General features: G+C 39.3%; 1 protein-coding gene across 1 annotated transcript in view; it reads right to left on the bottom strand.

Annotated features, from left to right (window-relative positions):
• Nucleotides 1-18740, bottom strand: part of PITPNC1 (phosphatidylinositol transfer protein cytoplasmic 1) — a 195955-nt gene that overhangs the window by 173057 nt on the left and 4158 nt on the right. The window contains exon 2 of the mRNA XM_074971198.1: nt 18332-18424. Coding sequence (XP_074827299.1) covers nt 18332-18403 — 72 coding nt within the window. The 5' untranslated portion in view covers nt 18404-18424. The remainder of the gene's footprint in view (nt 1-18331; nt 18425-18740) is intronic.

The raw sequence follows: 18740 nt of genomic DNA, 5'->3' as shown, positions 1-18740 counted from the left end.
CTAAAAGTAGGTGACCTTGCTGGGCCACAGAAGGAAAATACAGGTGCAGTTGCCCTGAACTGTGAAATCTTGGGTTCCAGTTTAACGAAAACTGACAAAGAATTGGTAAAAAATTCTGGATGCACATTTCTTTCACACCATTTTACAAGCAGTAAACTCAGAAATTAAAATAAAACAAAATAAAAAATACAAACCATACAGACACACTTATGTTTCACCAGTTTCCCAAGCTCCTGGTAAACACAACTCTCATATCTCTCCCTTTTGGCACAATCCTTTTAAACTAAACAGGCTCAGCTACAATTAACTAACTCCCAGTTTTGAATGCCTCTCTGAGTTATTTCTGAGCCGTACAATGAATTAACCTCTGCAGCCCTGTTGTCCAGTTTGGTGGGTTAGAGATACCGTGGGGGTAGGATGAAACCAGGCTTTGGGGTCCTGTTCCACCTGCCACTTCCTCTTTCCTATGCCTCTTCTCCAGCAATGAACTTACTTTACATCTAAATTTCAAACAGTGTTAGACAAATGCCAGTGTGGATTTGACTTGGTTGAAAGGGTTATTTCTTGGATTCTTCCCTACTGGTGCAATGAGTTGAAATTTGCACTTCCTTGCATTTCTAGGGCAGCTGCCGCCAAGTGGAGGAAAACAGGCAGCAATATTACCATTGCCATCCCCTGGACTAAATCAGCACAAATCACTGATGTTCTTTATTCCACCAGTGAATGAACTAAATCCAACTCCAACAACTTTGCAATAATTCTGAGCTCAAGCACTTTCTGTCCTTCTGTAACTGAAAGATTACCAGCACTTCTTAAAACTAAAAGATAAAACAGCAATACAAGGATATATTAATATTGCTTAGTGAAAAGGCAGGGTCAGAGGTATCAGACTGTAATTCACTTGTATCGAACTTGTCTTATGCTTCATAAAAACGTAACCACCTGTTACGCTGTTATTTTGGGGAGAGTGTATCTATTTTCAGTGATAGACTTTGCACTGATATCCATCCCCAAGTATGACATATAACACCATGGTAACATAAACAGTGTAGCTGCTTGAGAAAGTTAAATTATAAATAGCAATGTATAGCCCATGAGGTCTTGGAAATAAACTAACTTGAAAAATTAATACAGCGGGTCTTATCTTGCTCCAATTAAAGTCAATGACAAAAAAGTTCCATTGACTTTAATAAGTATAAATATCAAGTACAATATTAAAGATAAATGATGAGGTGTCTTTGAGAAAGAGTCAGGTTACATATATCCACACCACACAATTCACTGTGCCTAACTACAAGAAAGATTATTTTAAGTATACCTGGTTCTTATAGTGATTTGTATTCACAAATTATCAACAAAAAAATCTGATTAGGTGTTTGTTACCCAGAATGATACCAGGTAACATTCTTAACACTACAATTATCATTGTTTTAAAATTTCTGGCAAACATGTTGTTTTGTTTCACAGGTGCTGTGGCATGGTAATAGTGTTTCAAATAAGGTGGCATATTCAAACTCAGATTAATATTATGCTTCCAAATAATTGTGACATAAAAATGTAAACAAAATAGGTGTAACCACACACAGTGCTAAGTTCTGTATGTACTGGTCTTCACTAAATGAGTGTCAATCAGGCAACTGAGTACAATGTTGGCTAAAAAAGTGGTTTAAACTGGACTGGCATTATCAGATAATTATTTTGTTATGCATTGTGAAAAATAATTATTCAAAGCCAACAACACAAGGTCATCAGTTGTGCAATATCATTAAACCTATGCTGAAACAAAACGAAGAACTAATATGATGGAAATGAAACAAAAGACATTCAGCTTTACTACACTATTGCTTCTAAGTACAGAAAACAATCTATACTTTCATAGGACCTAAATGTTCCCAAATTCCAGTACTGAGGAGCAATCAATCTTAAAACAAACAGAGGAAAACATCTAGAGACTTTTGATTGTTCTGCAGATAAGATGTACAAACCCCTTGCTAGATTAAGGCCCCAATCCTGCATACATTTATGCACTCGAATGGTCCCATTTACCTCAAATGGGCCACTTGTGCTAAAAGTTAGGTAAAATGCTATAGGATTCCCACAAAAGGTTCAACTACTGCAACAACAAAATAGGAAATTGTTAGGGTTTCAGATCAGAGAGAAAGAAAATCTTAGCAAGAATAAGGAAAAGAAAGAAAAAACCCCAACATTTGAAGGAAACAGAATTTTAATTTTCCTGATTGAGGACTTTGAGGCTGCTGTAATGCAAATAAAATAAATAAAGTTCAGCCACAATCCCACAGGAGAAATCTGGAGGAAATGAGAAAGATTTTCTAAGAAAATCATTGAAACCACAGTCCTATAATTTTGTACCCTGCAAAATTCAGAATATGCTCTAACGGTAAAGACTACATTTTTGTACATTTCTGGGGATTCAGAATTGGTCAGTCACCTGTTAACTGAAACCAGGGAGAAAAATTAAACAAGAAGGCAACTCAAAGGAATAAAATCTAGTGTTAGATTAAGAGTTCTGTCTATAAAATCTTATTCTAGTAGAAATTAGGTGTACTTTGCCTCTAAAAATGTGATCCAAAGCCCACTAAGGTACATGGTGATTCTTTTAAGTGATTTGAATCAGGCCTCAATCGGATTTCAATCAGGCCTTAAACGTTTGCTGTATTTCTTCAAAGTTTTGGTGATATGTCTGACTGAATTTTCCTTTTCTACCACCCCCAAACAAACTGTGACTGAGCATTTAAGATATTTGGGGATAAGAAAAATGACAGTATTTGACACAGTATTTGTGAAATCTGTTATATATAAAAATGCGGTAAGAGTTTGTAACTTTCTGGAGGACACTTTAGCTCCAAGTTAAATTTGTGTCTTTTGGTGCTTAGCTGCATCTATACTGAAATACTGAAGAGCATTTAAGAAATAAAAATCAGGTTTAACATACTTCATATCAGATGATGGTCCTAATCACAGTAATAATTAGCATCTGCATCCTACCTTTCACCTTAACTGCCCATTGCAAACTTTGATAAGTAAATGTTACCTACTTCACAGGGACATTGTAAGTATTATTCTTCCCATTCTATAGTTGGGAAAAGTGAGGCACAGAGAAATTGAGAGGTTTTCCCAAGGCCAGATTGAGAGACAGCATCAGAGCTAGGATCAGAAGCAAAGAGCTGCTGGCTCATAGTTCTGAGCCTAGACCACATTATTCTCTCACGTGATATGTCTGGGCTTCAGCAATCATACAGAATATGATACCTTTGAAAATAACCTCCCGGTACAACAGCTGCTAACTAGTTAATCCCTAATTTAAATCTAGTTACATGCCAGTTCACACACTGTATAGTTTATTTGATCTTGACAGTAACAATAGTTCCACTGTCATCCTGGAAAACACTGGGTCAGATATTCCGTGGTATAAATCAGCATAGCTCCACTGGGTTCAGTGAAGCTACATTGATTTAAACCGGTTGAGGATGTGGCCCAGTGTCATCAATTCAATAATACATTATACAGCAAACAATACAATGGTCAGCCTTTACCATCTGCTGGGCTAGCTCTAAGTAGGCATTGTTAGTTTCAGCTAAAGACAATTGTTCATCATGGTTTGCATTTGTAGTCAAATGAAAGGGGCTGTATTCTGTTCTCGGTAAGTGAAGCTACTCATGATTTTTACACTGATGTAAATTAGATGAGAATATGTCTCAACAGTGTGTACATCACTGGGAAACAGTTTCACAGCTTTAGGGCAATAACTAACATGGAATTCTTAAGTCTACACTGAAGGGGCCATTGGATCACAGAAAAGCTGCAATGGAGGACACATTCTGCTCTATAGGACTTTTTATGTTGATATAAGAAGGATGCTCAATGTCAAGATCAAGGTGGCAAATGTTACAAACTGTATTGTTGGTCAGTGTGAATGCTGCTGAGTTGTGTGTAAACCAGGAAAGTAGAAGCCCAAAGGGCTAGAGAAATTGCAAACAACAGCTTACTGCTTTTTTTTGTTTTTTTCCTTATAGTTAATAAATTAATTTTTCTTTTCCACGCACAAGGATGTAAAGCCAAGGTTCATGCCTCATCCAAAATCATGGAATATAACTAAAGAGCCAGTACGCATATGCAGAACAACGATTCCCATGCCAACAGTATATTAGTGTCTAGCATGACAGCTAAATCTTTGTTTCAGGTGTTCAGATATTCAGGATGGAATAGCTAACTACAATATCTGCATGTATTCCAGCAACCACAACTGACTCAGCTATAAAAAGACAGCTTGGGGAACATGTTTGTCAGTCCACCAGTCACACAGAGGATGCTGGATGAATCAGTCAATGACAAAACCATTGGTTATAGGGCTATCTGATCATCTAGGCAGAATATTTTGCCAAGGAGAAGACAATTCCTAACAGATGTTATCTGTATTAAAACCTGCCAGACCAACTTGGATACATTCCCTCACACAGGCTGAGGTGCTAATTTTCAAACATAACTATCTCAGCCCTTTGGAGGCCAGCACACTAGTCACTACAGATCAGACCAGGCACTGGGTGTAGTTAGACTAGGAGGGATTTAGGAAGCATGATTGTATTTGAAAGGACAGAAGAGATCGCTTACAGCTCTACGGAACCCGATGAGCTAATGAGGTATTTAGTTTACCAGCTGGAGAACCCAGGGAAGAAAACAAGGCTGACCCAGGGAGCAGGAAAGGGCTTCACAGATCTGCTGCTATATCGTGATGTACCTGGCACATAAACAATAATAAAGACACTTGGTGAAGGTACTTTGGTGGACTCTCTGTGTTGGTTACTTCACCCAGAGTGCTTACCAGGGAGGGTCTCCAGGAGCAAACCTGTTCATATGGCTATTGCAGAAATCTTTTCCCTCCAAAAACTTAAAGATCTTACTCCACTTTAAGGGCTATAATTGCCTAATATTTTATTTTTAAATTAAGAAGACTATCATCTAGAGTCTGACAAAATGCATCCAAAAATGGGGCATTTCCAGCATTACAGCTCAAAAACAGATAAGGAAATTAGACTGTAGCAAGGGAGAATGTACTTATCAAGCCAAAATTTTCAAACTTCAGAGCTTAAAATTAGGCATCTACAGCCATCCATAGTTAGAACCTAAATAAGAGTGGCCTGATTTTCAGAGGTGTTGGTCATTGGCCGTTCCCATTAACTTAGATAGGAACTGAATGTGCTCAGCACCTCTGACAATCTGGCTAAGGGGCTAAAACCCTTAAGTTAAGGCACTCAAAATTAGAGTCTACTTTTGAAAATATAGGCCTTACCCTCTCTGTGCCTTAGTTTCCCCATCTGTAATATAGGTCTAATAAATACTATCCTATCTCACAGAGCTCTTGAGAAGACCAAAATTTCTCGAGTGCTCTAGAGCTCTTTGGATAAAAGATACTACAAGTGCAAAGTATTAATTGGCAGCTCTTCCTGTATAGGGACTGCAGGATCGGGCTCTAAATTATGTCAGACGAAACCTTCCAATCAAAAGTGTAAGTGTTAACCTTTTTGCTTTTTAAAGCTAAAGGACTTCAACACTGAAATACCCATTGTTCTCCATTGATCCCAAGTGTATTTTTATTGTAATTTACATGTGTGTGTTTATAGGGAGAGCTGCTCAGCTAACGTCTAATCTTTTCCACTGACAAGTTCTTATTAACTCAATACATTTTTCAATTAATCATCACAGAATCTTCCAATAACACTTTTGTTTTCTTTTACAGTATTGTGTTGAAATATGAAATGGGTCTGAAGTGTAAGAGAAGAATTATTTTTGATCTTTGATCTATTTGCAGAAGAGTTCAACTCAGATCTGACATCTGTTCCACTTTTCTCCAGTTCACAGGTGGCTTGAGTGAGGCTATAGAAAGCTCAAGTGTAAAGCAGGCCAGTCATTCTCTTCCCCCTTTAAAACACATCCCTCCTGGCTTCCAATCATTTCTTCTAAACTACTAGACTATAAATAAAAATAAAACAAAAACATCTATAGTTATTACTAGAAGTCAATTTATTTCGGGCTGTTTGCAGGACCTATATAGTAATAGCTTCACATGCTTTAGCTGTTATATGGTTACAACTGTTCTCCCTAGCTTGTCATCTTCAAGGTCAATCTGAGGTCATGTTCTAATGAAGGCTTTTTGATGTAAGCAGATAAGACTGACCATGAGATATCAGATCAGATCTGCTTGTCCAAGTGAGTCTTTTACAATGCTTTCTTTTGGAGAGTAAAAAAGATGTATAAAGTGGAGGCCCGGAGAGTGTGTAGATCAGTAATTAGCCATTAATTCATTTCTGCCAAGCACGTCAGTGCTTCAACAGATTAATTTGCAGAAAGGAGATAAAGATTGTGAGCCAGGTTCTGTTGAGCAATGATGATGAACAAATCTCTTCCCATTTCAATTTGAAAACTGCTGCAAGATCCTTTGAGGAAATCACAATAAGATAATGGAAACATGATAGTCTCTCCATAGCTAAGGCTTCAGTCAGGTTTCATTATATTTGATTTCTACCCCCTATAACTTGGTATGAAAACTGCCAGTCTCACCGTGTAGGATAAGAATGTGGTCAGACTGCTTTTGAGTTACAAGTCATTAAAAATGAACCTAATCTGACATGTATCTAATGTTTATGTGCCCTATTCTTGCTTACAAACAACTTGTTGCTATCCATTCAAATGTCCCATTTAATTACATCTCTTTGGAAACATATGCATGGGTTATATTTGAAAAAAAGACTAAACAATTATTGATTATTTTATTCATTAGTAATGATTACAGTATTGCCCCCTGGTGGGTGATTGTAGTTTAGAGAAAAAGACAGTGTCCTTCTATACAGTACTTCACTACCATAACAGAGATTTTCCCTTAGAAAGATCATGTAATAGAAGCCAGTGGAGCAAAAGTTCCCAATCCAGCAAATAATTATGCACATACATAAGTACTGTCAGCTACTTCTCTGTGCATACAAACACATCCCCAAATAGTTTCAGACAGCCTTAAATCTCTCCATCTGACATGCTAAAAAAACTTGCTCTTTGTACATAGAGCAATCAGCAGGCTAGGAAATCTCTTCCGCAGGCCGGCTCACAGCAATTCCGGGCCGCAGGGCAGAACAGTCAATGGGCCCCCAAGCACACACAAGCCACGGACACAGTCCGCCTGACATTTGGGCAGTGCTGCGCCTGCACGGGGTGGTGCCCAACGAGCTGCTGGCTGCACTGCTGGGCACGCTCTTCCAGCACGACCAGAGCTTCCACATGCCCGCCTGGTAGGGTTGCCAACTGTTTAATCGCGCAAACCCAAAGACCCTTGTCCTGCCCCACTCCCACCCCTTCTCAAAGGCCCCACCCCCTGCTCACTCCATCCCCCCTCCCTCCATCGCTCGCTCTCCCCCACCCTCACTCACTTTCACCAGGCTGGGGCAGAGGGTTGGGGTGTGGGAGGGGGTATGGGGTGCAGGCTCGGGTAGGGAGTTTGGGTGCGGGAGGGGGTGTGGGCTCTGGGAGGGAGTTTGGTGCGGGATGTGTGTTCTAAATTGGGGCAGGGGGTTAGGATGCAGGAGGGGGTCAGCGCTTACCTTGAGTAGCTCCCGAAAGCAACCGGAAAGCTGCTCTGGCAGCGGCTCCTAGGCGGGGAGCCCACGGGGTCTCTGCACACCGCTGCCCACAGCTCCCTTTGGCCGCAGTTCCCAACCAACAGGAACTGCAGAGTTGGCACTCAGAGTGAGACCCCCTCCCCAGGGGCCACAGGGATGTGCCGGCCACTTCCGGGAGCGTTGCGGAGCAAGGGTGAGCAGGAAGCCTGCCTTAGCCCCACTGCACTGCTGGCAGCGGCGGCCCCCGGGCACTTTTAAATCGCCCGGGCCCCTGGGCAATTGCCCCTTTGGCCCCCCGTATCGGTGGACCTGCTCTTCAGGGATAAATGTCCATAAGCTCCTTAGAATGCAAATATAGGCTGTCACCAAACAAAACTGGTTGTTCAAATATTTTTATGTAAACAGTCCATATTGGGGGGAAAACCCCTAATACTTGATGTCTGGAAACATGACAGACACTTTTCATGATTACTCCCATTTGGAAGCTCTAAAATCCTGACTCACTAAAACTTACAAATAATTCAGTCTGTATCTGAGAGTATCTTGACAGTTTTTGCTTGTTTGATATGTGACTATGAGGCTGCTCCTAAATATTTTACAAGCGCCAAATTCAGCTCTTATTTATTCCAGTGTAAATTGGGAATAAGTCCACTGACTTCAGTGGAGATACTCTTGATTGGCACCAGAATAAATAAAAGAAGAATTTGTGCTATTTTATTCACTGGGAGTTTCTTCAGAATAAGAAGTTTAAGATCTGGTCCCATATACCAACTCTAGAACTAAGAGAAATGGTGATAGTCAGCCCATTCTCTGGAAAATACTGAGGATGACTCACTTTGTTTTGCATTTGGCTTCAAAAAGTTGGTGAGATATGACTTCACATTTTTCTAATATAATTTTATACAATTAATAACTCAGTCTTCCAAACTGGAAGGAAATGGTTGCTGGCTCCCATTTCCCTACAGAGCAATCTCTCCCCAGATATCACTCAGAGAATTATTACAGAGATCAATGGCTTCACCTGTTGCCCTTGCTCGTCACAATATGCACGTTCACACACACACACACCCGCCATACTGTCCAGTTTGCTCAACATTTTCAGATAATGTAACTGGAAGGTATTAAAGTCACAAGATTTTTTCTACACAGAAAAAAGACAGGAATTATGATCTGGTATGGAGCACAAACCTTTCTGAATCTTTTTAATATCTTCAGGCAAAACACTCTTCAGCTGTTTAGCAACAGTTTTCTGAGTGACTTTGGTACTTTAAAAAAGTATGTAGGATCTTGTTGTATTTTCTCATATGATGTAATATAAACATTCCTATTTGTTAAAATGAACAAATTAAAATGTAATGGGAAAGAAAACTGAGAGCTGGAATGGTTTGTTAATTTCAGCCTGGTTTGAAGATTGGAAATATGTTCAAAACAATTACTTCATGAGACTTTAGATTCCTTATATACTATTGAAAAGAAACTACTTTTGTAATTTGCACGGTTTAAGACTGTCAACAGAGGGGCTGGTTTTGAATTCCTCATGCAAGTACAACAAGATGAGGAACCAGGATGACAGAATTAGCATGTGGTGGACAATTGCATTATGAGGGCTAGTCAGACATCATTTATATTTTGGTTAAATTTGGAAAGTCTTGCCTGTAGTTGTGTTTATCCTGGGAAAGCAGTCAACAGGACATTTCCCAGACTATTACTTAGGTAATTAGACAGTTTCCAATGTAATATTTGAAAACAATTCTAGACTCATGGCAACTGACACGCAGTTCTCTCTGTGGCTATGTCTTCAATTAAACACCTGTTATTGGCCCTTGCCAGCTGACTCAGGCTTGGGCTGTGGGGCTGTAAAACTGCAGTTTAGACATTTGGGCTCAGGCAGGAGCCCAAATTCTGGGACACCACAAGGGGGAGGTCCCAGAGCCCAGGCTTCAGCCCAAGCCCAAACATCTAAACTGCAATTTTACAGCCCCAGTCTGTCAGCTGACAAAGGTCAGCCACAGGTGTTTAATTGCAGTGTGGACACACCCTGTAATGACTTGACTGTGACATTTAGCAACAGCCTTAAAGGTGGAGGAGGATGGCATGGAGCCACAATATCCTAGCAAGAGCTCAGTGAAGGACTGAGCTTTGTGGTATACAGAGCAAATGTGCAAAGATGTACTTCTCTTCCCTGGACTTTACCTTGTATCCTTGCACAAAAGCCAGGGATAATCTGGACCTTAGGGCAAAATATATACTTGGTAATATTTCAGTTAATGGCAATATTAACCAATATTAAATTGTATCCTTGGGCATGTTTTAATTGCTAAGAAATACTAAGGAACTAATGCTACAGATGTACAGAAAAAACTCCCACTGACATTACTGTGTGTTTTTTCTTGCATAAGGATGAATCTCAACCTGCTTTGAACCAGGGCATTAATCTTCAATGGCATCAATACGCAATTGACTGTCCTAAGTAGACAAGCTGGAGTAGTTACAGAGAAGCTACTATGTATGGCAGAACCCTTCCAGAATACGTGTCTTCATAAGGACCTAGATATGGGACAAGATTCTTGCTTGGTGGCTCAGACTCCAAAATAAAATTTCAGGGGCTCTCTCTTACATTCTATACTTTGGTGGAACTGCTGTTCGCTTCAATGGAAGATTTGCCTTTTAAAAGACAACAGGAGTTGGCCCCAGCACATCTGATACAAAAGGTCTAAACCTGAAATTAGCACTGCCCTGTTATTTTGAGATGTATCATTTTTTGAGTCTAAATGACATTTTCCCTTGAAACAATATCCAGGACCTAATGATCAAAGGAGCATTGAAATAGCTGCTGCATTTGTCTGTGTAGATTTACTTCTGGACAAATCAGGCAGACATTTAACTACTTGATTTAAACACAGAATTCCATTTTTACACACAAATTATATTTATTTACAAAATTATGCACACAAATGTAGAAGCCGTTTTTGAAAATCTCACCCTAAGCAATTTGGATTAAATTGCTTACATAATATGGATAAAACCCGGCCCTTAATTTACCTATTGCGCCTGGGTATTTCCATACAAATGGTTATGGAATTATTCACTTTTTGGAGATCGCCACAATACAACATGTAGGCCTGGCTTGACACGAGTAATTGTCATAGGTAAGGCTTTATTTTTTGGGAGCCAGGATTAGGAAGGTAAATGGATCAGCAGGCTGGAAACAAAATGTCTGTACTAACTACAGCCAGGGGGAACCATTTACAATGGAGAAGATAAACTGGGAATGTAAAGACGAGGTAAAAAGTAAGTTGTGCATGGACAGTGCCTGCACAAAGCATGTTGTACAGGGATTGATTCCTACAAAGTAACCAAGCCAATTTCAAAACATGTAATGCAATGGTATAGTCAATGCAATGCGTAAATCTATATAAAGGAAGAGGTTTGCTGTGTATCTGGATGTGCGGTATGCCTTATACCCACCTCCTATGCTTGAGTTTGATCTACTCAGTGTAGCTTTGCAGTATGACAAATAAAGGCAACTGAGTACCGAGACTGGAGTCGAACTGAGTGGAAAAGGTCTCAGGGGAACCCCAACACAACACTGAAGAGTAAGGAAGGATTCTTCTTTTTCATTCATGTTATGTGAGAGTTTTATGCATGGATAATTCATAGATCAGTACTAAAAAAAATCAACTCAAAACGAAACAACAGCCATGGAAAAGTCTCTCTGGAGACAGAGCATTTCATGATTTCATGTATAAAGTGCATAGGCTCATAGCCAGAACTTTCAAATGGGGGAAGGAACAGTGCAATAGGATTCTTAATAAGGAAAGGGGCACAAAACAAAACAAAGCCCTATCAAAACAAGACACTCCTCTGCACACACTTCTCTTCCTAGGGAGAGGATATGAGAATGAATACATGAAAGATGTCAGTCACATTGCATAATACGCTACAGGATTGTGCTCAGATATTTCGGTAATGAGAGAGGTATAAGAACCTATACAGAATAGAAAAGAAAACCAAGCTCTTGTGTAAGAAAGAAATGCTGCATTTTTCAACTAGTTACTAACATCCTAATCCTGCAAGGTGCTGCACACCCTCAATTCCCACTGAATCCCACAGGATTTGAGGTCAATAAACAGCTTGCAGGAGGTAGTTAGACCTCTCTGTATCTAGCTCCAAAATGTTTCTTAGCTCTCAGAAGATGAGCGCCGCTATCCACAATGCATCAGTTTGGAAGTAGACATGCTGTCAGTAATGTATATGGACAATGGTAATATTACATTAGTGCGTACAACTAAACTCTCATTTCAACTTATTTCAACCATATGAGGAAAGATTAAAAAGACTGGGACTGTTCAGCTTGGAAAAGAGATGATGGGGAGTGGGGGGAGATTTGATAGAAGTCATGAAAATGATATGGAGAAAGTAAGTAAGGAAATGTTATTTACCTCTTCACATAACACCAGAACTAGGGGTCACCCAATGAAATTAATAGGCAGCAGATTTAAAACAAACATAAGGAAGTACTTCTTCACACAACAAATATTGTGAAGGCCAAAACTATAATTGGGTTCAAAAAAGAATTAGATAAATTTATGGTGGATAGATCCATCAATGGCTATTAGATAAGATGCTCAGGGACGTAACCCCATGCTCTGAATGTCCGTAAACCTCTGACTGCTAGAAGCTGGGACTGGACGACAGGGGATGGATCACTCAATAAATTGCCCTGTTCTGTTCACTCCCTCTGAATCATCTGTCAGTGGCCACTGATGGAAGACAGGATATTGGGCTAGACCATTGGACTGACGCAATATGGCCATTCTTATGTTCTTATAAAGTAAGGTATTTACACTGTTCAGAGATGGTTGGAAATGGTAAACAGTGAATTAAAGTAAGATAATTATTTTGACGATATCACTGTGTATTTTCTTTTAGTACATAAGTGACATTACAGAACCCCAAAATATGACCAATTGTTAATTTCACAACTTTACTCTAGTTCATTGTGTAATTAACAAGTGAAATACTATAGATCATATCCCTCTCCCTTCTCTGTCACTGACCTCTCTGAGCTGTGGTTCTCAGATGGAATAATGGATGATTTAACACCAGAGAACAATCTGCAGCAAGAGTGGGCATCCTAAATAATTCCGTGCATATCATACAGGACAAAAGATTTTCAACCTAATCTTCCTCTCCTGAGTCTCCCTGTACAGAATGTGATGCATCCTTATATTTATTATATTATTTATTTGTATTACCATAGTGCCAAGGAGCCTTAGTTATGGACCAGGACCCCTTTGTGCTACGTGCTGTACAAACTTTAGCAGGGGTTTTGATTTTCTCTCCACCCTAGAATGCTATGTAACATTAATTTTTAAAAGGAAAAGGAACTTGTTTCCTTTTTGAACATATAACTAACTGCTATTAATTCACTGTGATCGTTTGAGGGCAGCTTGAGTTCAAAGAAGTTTGGCTTTGACAAACTGCTTCTTCCAATAAAATAACAGATTGAACAAGTTAAGAGCTACAGTACAACATGACAGCTTAGTCTATCAATTTCTTCTTTGAAACAATTGTTGCAGCTAACACACATACGTGAGAACAGGAGAATTATTACCTTGGAACATATACATATGGCTTTCTGATAATCCTGGTCCCACAGAAGTCAGTTTGGCCACTAATTTCTACGGGCGCAGGACTGGACCCCTATCACAAAACCAAATCTGAAATTCAGCGGTTTAAAAATATTACTTTAATTTTCCAATTAAGTAGATCCATAGGAGTATCCCCAAGTGTGCTTACTGACATGACAACAGGGACTCCACAGTTGTATACACTGGGGGGGAAAATTATCCATAATAGGTAGCAAAATATTAATCTGAAAGTAGTCATTGAAACAAATAACATAATGGATACTTTGATCTGCAAAGTAAATGGATTTTGTGACCATCTTTTATATTTTAACCTGGAATGCTTACAGTACCTTTTGGGGACCCTTTGTATGTAATAATATTTAATAGTCAACTACTGCATTCAGATACCGAAGAGGTATTATCTTTAAGGGCTAAATCCTACATTCCTAGACGACGACCCCAAGTTCCCATTGACTGGAGTGGGAGTTTGTAGAGTGCAAGAAATGCAGGACTAGCTACAATTGTGCTATTGTCGGTACATTTTACTACATAAATACCAAAAGCACAAACATTACACATCACTGAAGTCTAGCAGATTTCCAGATATGTAAAGACAATCCAGTGCTATATTTAAACTATGTGATACAAATTAACTGCAATAAAATCACTATTAGTATTCCCACTGCCTTTATATACATTTCTGCACCAAGGAGAGAGTAGGATGGGGGAAGGAAAGCCATCAGTAAAAGAAATGTATTCAAAGCGCCCTCCGGTGGCCCAGAAAGGTCTTAGAAACCAAATGATCTGCCACATTGACAAAAGCAAAAGTAGAAAAAAGAAACTTTTCCGAGTGTGGGTGTTTGCAAAAGAAATATGTGATGCACGTTCAGATTTTGATTGACCTGAAGAGGCACCGTCAAATGCCTAGGGCTGTTAGACAAGGGATTGATGTTTGTCATACTTTCAAAACAGTAACTCCTCTCTTCTTTTATAAAGAACTAATAAAGCAGCATCTAATCCTTTTATTTGTGTGTGGCATTGTGCAACAAGAAAGCTCCATCACCATCATACTCACATATGTATGAATTAGCAGGCCTTTAGATGTCTAGGTATTTATTACACTTACAAACACACACTCACTATACATCTATGTATATATGTCTAAGTAATCTATTACATATACATATTTTGATATGTATAAATGGCCATAAATGTGCATGATACTTTGCAGGCAAATAAAAATACAATGTCCATAACCCAGAGAATTTAGTCTGATTGATAGAAAGCAACATGACTTTAAAATACTTTTTTCCAATACTAAAAGCGTATTGGTTAATCGTTTTATCAGAGATCTACACACTACAATCATTAAGTTTAAGGCCATTTTTATTAACAATGATGTAAGGGAGATCTTTAAGTCTAAAGAAGGAAGGTTTTCATGTATTTAGAAGTTGGGTTTATTGGACAAATGCTTTATCAGATTCTAGATCTCAACACACATCAACCCTTTCAAAAAATTTGATTTCTAAATTATTACAACTAATACTTCGATGACAGTGAATTCATTACACTTACTTTCACTTACATAAGATTTCCTTATTTTGCAATGGAAATATGCTTCTCTACACCAATCACAACAGGAAAGAGTTCATTGTACAAAGAAAAATGACAGTACAATAAACACAAAATAACTAATTTTTTCTAATCTCCCTTTGAGCCATCATTCAGGGGGGAAAAGGACAAATTACCTAATGCACTATAAGCATTATTAGTGAATGCACCTACCTCTTCAACTGTCAAAGGCATACAGATCCGGTACTCCTTCAAGAGCATATTTCTGCTGCAAACCAGCAAAGCTGGAGAAGAGTGGTTATTTCTGCACTCTGATCACGGCAAAAACAAAACCACAGAAAAATGAATCAAACCTCTGGTTGAGTGTGTACTTGACAATGTGCTCAAAAGACCCCAACACTACCATCTAGGAGGGATGACCCAGCAAGAAGAAAAACCAATACAACTGCTCCTTTCTTCCAGTTCTTCCTCCTTCAAACTGAGATCATGTGAATTTCCCACACATACATACACACAAAGAAGTCTCAAACATCAAATGCGATCTTTAAAGTCAAAGACATCCGTTGGAAATGTATTAAAATGACAGTTCCTTTTCAGCTATATCAAGACATGCCTGGAGCAATCAAAAACAAACAAACCCCAAAACAACCAGCCTCAAATATTAACGTCACCAGCAGCAGTATATTGGAGCAGTGGCAGCAGCAAGGATGAGATGCTTACTTCCAGGACAAAGGCTTTACAATGTTTCCTTTCCAGGCTGATAAACACGGCTCCCTCTTCCTCTCCGTATTACAGCTGCTATTATGCACGCACTAGTTCTGCACTGTGGGGGAGAGACTGGATCTACTGCCTGATATTTCCCCACACACACACCTTTGATCCTTCCTGGGGCTTGGGTTTCCCCCACCACAGCTCCGTGTGTGTGAGTTGTAGCTAGCAGAACTGAGGAGTCTCTGCAGCAGCAGCCTCAGCTTGGGTCTGAGTGTGTATCTGACATCAGCAGCCACAGCAGGAAGGATGGCCCCATCCGGCCAATGGGGAAATGGCACAGCAAAGAATGTGGAGGATTTAAACAAAACAGCATGTCTCTCCTAGAGTGCCAGCAGCCAGCAAGCAAAGTGAAGGAAGCTTGCAAGTGGACAGCAGAGAGAAATGAAATTCAAAGGCACAACTGGTTTTATTTTATTGCACAATCATTTTGGGTCATATAAGAATGCGTAACTAGGAGTAGTGGGATGAAACTGAAATTTGGGAAATTGGGAGGAACTTCCCATCAGCAAAAGTTATTTAGGCTGTGGAACTGTCTCCCAAGGGGAGTGAAGGAAATCCCTTTGCTTGTCATATTTAAAAATAAGATTGTACAAAACACTGAAAAATGTCCTGTAAGTAGAGTCCTGCACTGGCAGGGAAAGAGTCAGGATTATCTAAAAGATCTGTTCAATCTCTAACTCCTATGCTTTACATTGTATTGTTACGGAAATATGGAATTATTCCATTTTTCCTTTTCTTAGCACTTTTTAACCCTTCAAAACACTTTTCAGACATAAGATCCTGACGTCACTGAGACTGCCCAGCCTTGCCTTTGCTGAGTGATGGTTTGCAAGACCTATTATTATCAAAGAAACTACAAGATGGCCTTCAGGAATTGGTGCAATGAGCACAAAGGAGATATAATAAACACAGGATGTAATAACCTCACCCACTTCCCTTTTGGTTCCTCCCTCATTGTATGTGTGCAGGCTTTGCAACTTGGCTAAAACTGTTTTTCATGTCAGTCATCTAACTTAAAACAGTGGCACGGCAACGTCAGTGAAAACACGTGCCTCATTACTACTTTAGCCATAATAGCAGATCCCATTTTAATAGGCAAATTTTTCCATTGCTTGGGAAGCAGCAATCAGCTGGTTAAGCCTTTAATTTGCCTGTTTTTTTAAAATGTTTTTCAGTGACATTTAAGGGTGTAAAGCTAACGTTAATATAGTAATTAATATGTTAATATTAACAGTAATGTTAGTGTGCACAAGAATCTCTTGAATTCTAATGCTGGCTGTGAAGCTGAATTATTATGTGGCCTTAAATTCTGTACCTCCGTTTCCCCACCCATAAAATAGGATCTGTGAGAATAATTTGAAAATATAAAGTGCCATATAAGTGGTAAATAGTAGTGTAATATTTCTGCATTTTAATGTAAATAATTTACAGTATTTAAAAAAGTGTTGCAACACCAGGTTTTTAGGGATGGATATAAATTTTGATCGAAAATGAAATAGGTATGCCGTAATATGAGAGTGAAAAATCTCAGTTCCTTTTTGGCATTGAACCTATAGGTAAACTTAGCCCAAGGGAACATAGTGCCATCTACTGGAGCAAACAAAACACTTCTTTATTAGCTTGCATTGATGATAGAGTTATACATCCACTTTGCCCTCCCTTTGCACAGTTGTAAATAACTACATAAGGCAATGGAGAATCAAGGCTCTAGGAATTTTACATAGAGTTGTGTCTCTCAGTACTTTGGATTCTCAGCTTAAACATATGAACAATGCACTGCATTTCCTCCATATCAAATGAGTCTGCTTTGTCAAACCTGCTAACAGCCATCTGCAAATATCAAGCTGTAGTCATGATTTATATCTTTGGTTTTGTACACCCAGGGAAGATTGTTCCAAAGACATATCATCCAATTTCAAGTTTCAGTAAGTAAGTAAGAGCTCAATCCTGCAAACTCTGAACCCTATTGCCCAGTGGATGAGGGGTCGGAGTGATATTTGGAAGAGACTCACTACGTAATCTTAAAACTAGGGTTACATCCTACCCCTTTTGAAGTTAATCGGCGTTCTGTTATTGGTGTCAGTTGGAGCAGAATTAAGACCCAGCCAGAAAATTAGGTTAAAATTGGTTTCCCATTGAGAACCACATGCTGTTTCTCAGCTGAACTTTCCTGCATAAAGCCCTGATCTTACACCACTACAGTCAATGGGAGTTTTATCATTGATTTCAATGACCTTAGGATCAAGCCCTAAATTAATTTACTACCTTCCATCACAAACCAACCAAACATTATAGTCCCATTTAATACACCATAGCGAAACACATTCTCACAATTTAGTAGGCCAAATTCAAAAACTATGTGAAGCGGTCTCCAACACAGGCACACAGCAAATGTAGCGTTAATGTACACCTGTATTCTGGACAGCAGAAGCCTCAAGCTCAGCTCAGTGCCAGCAACAGATCTTTTTGCCAGGACTATTTCCAGATCATGTGACATTTACACATAAACACAAAGACCACACCTACTGACCACTAGCCCCACCCCAGAACACATCTCTAATGCTACTGTCTCTGAGGGCCTGTGAAGTGGCCTTTCCAAACGTGTTGTAGGGGCAGAATAGCAGAGAAACCTTCCATCTGAAGCTGGGCAGGGATTTCTGGGAAGCAGCGTCTGCCTGAATCTGGTCCCTTATTTTTTGCAGGGTGTTAAAATATATCACTTAGACCTACCTCTAAGTTCACCAACCACATCCCGAAATACAGCATGCTGTAGGTGATAAATGAAGAACTTCTTATCCTCATAACTAATTTTCCATTTTTGTTCTAGGAAAAAAATATATTGGTTAAATCTGCTGAACAACAAACACAGCTGGGACTTACGGAACTAACAATAAAAGTCAAACCATCTTTTCACATATTTTATTGTTTAATGACTACTGAATTAAGGGACTGGCCTGCTGGATCCATGCAGGAAGTCAAATTTGGAGACAAAAGCTGCATCTTCTGATCTCCTGATTTCAGGTGTTGTAGGATATCTTCCTCAAGTGCTAGAGGAAGATAGTGCCAGTAGGAATTAATTTTCTCCCCTCTCCCCTTTAGGGCCTGATTCAAAGCCCCTGAAGTCAACAGGAGCTGTTCC

Source organism: Natator depressus, chromosome 14 (genome assembly GCF_965152275.1).
Source record: "Natator depressus isolate rNatDep1 chromosome 14, rNatDep2.hap1, whole genome shotgun sequence".
Lineage (NCBI taxonomy): Eukaryota > Metazoa > Chordata > Testudines > Cheloniidae > Natator > Natator depressus.
This window is presented reverse-complemented; position numbering and strand designations above follow the sequence as displayed.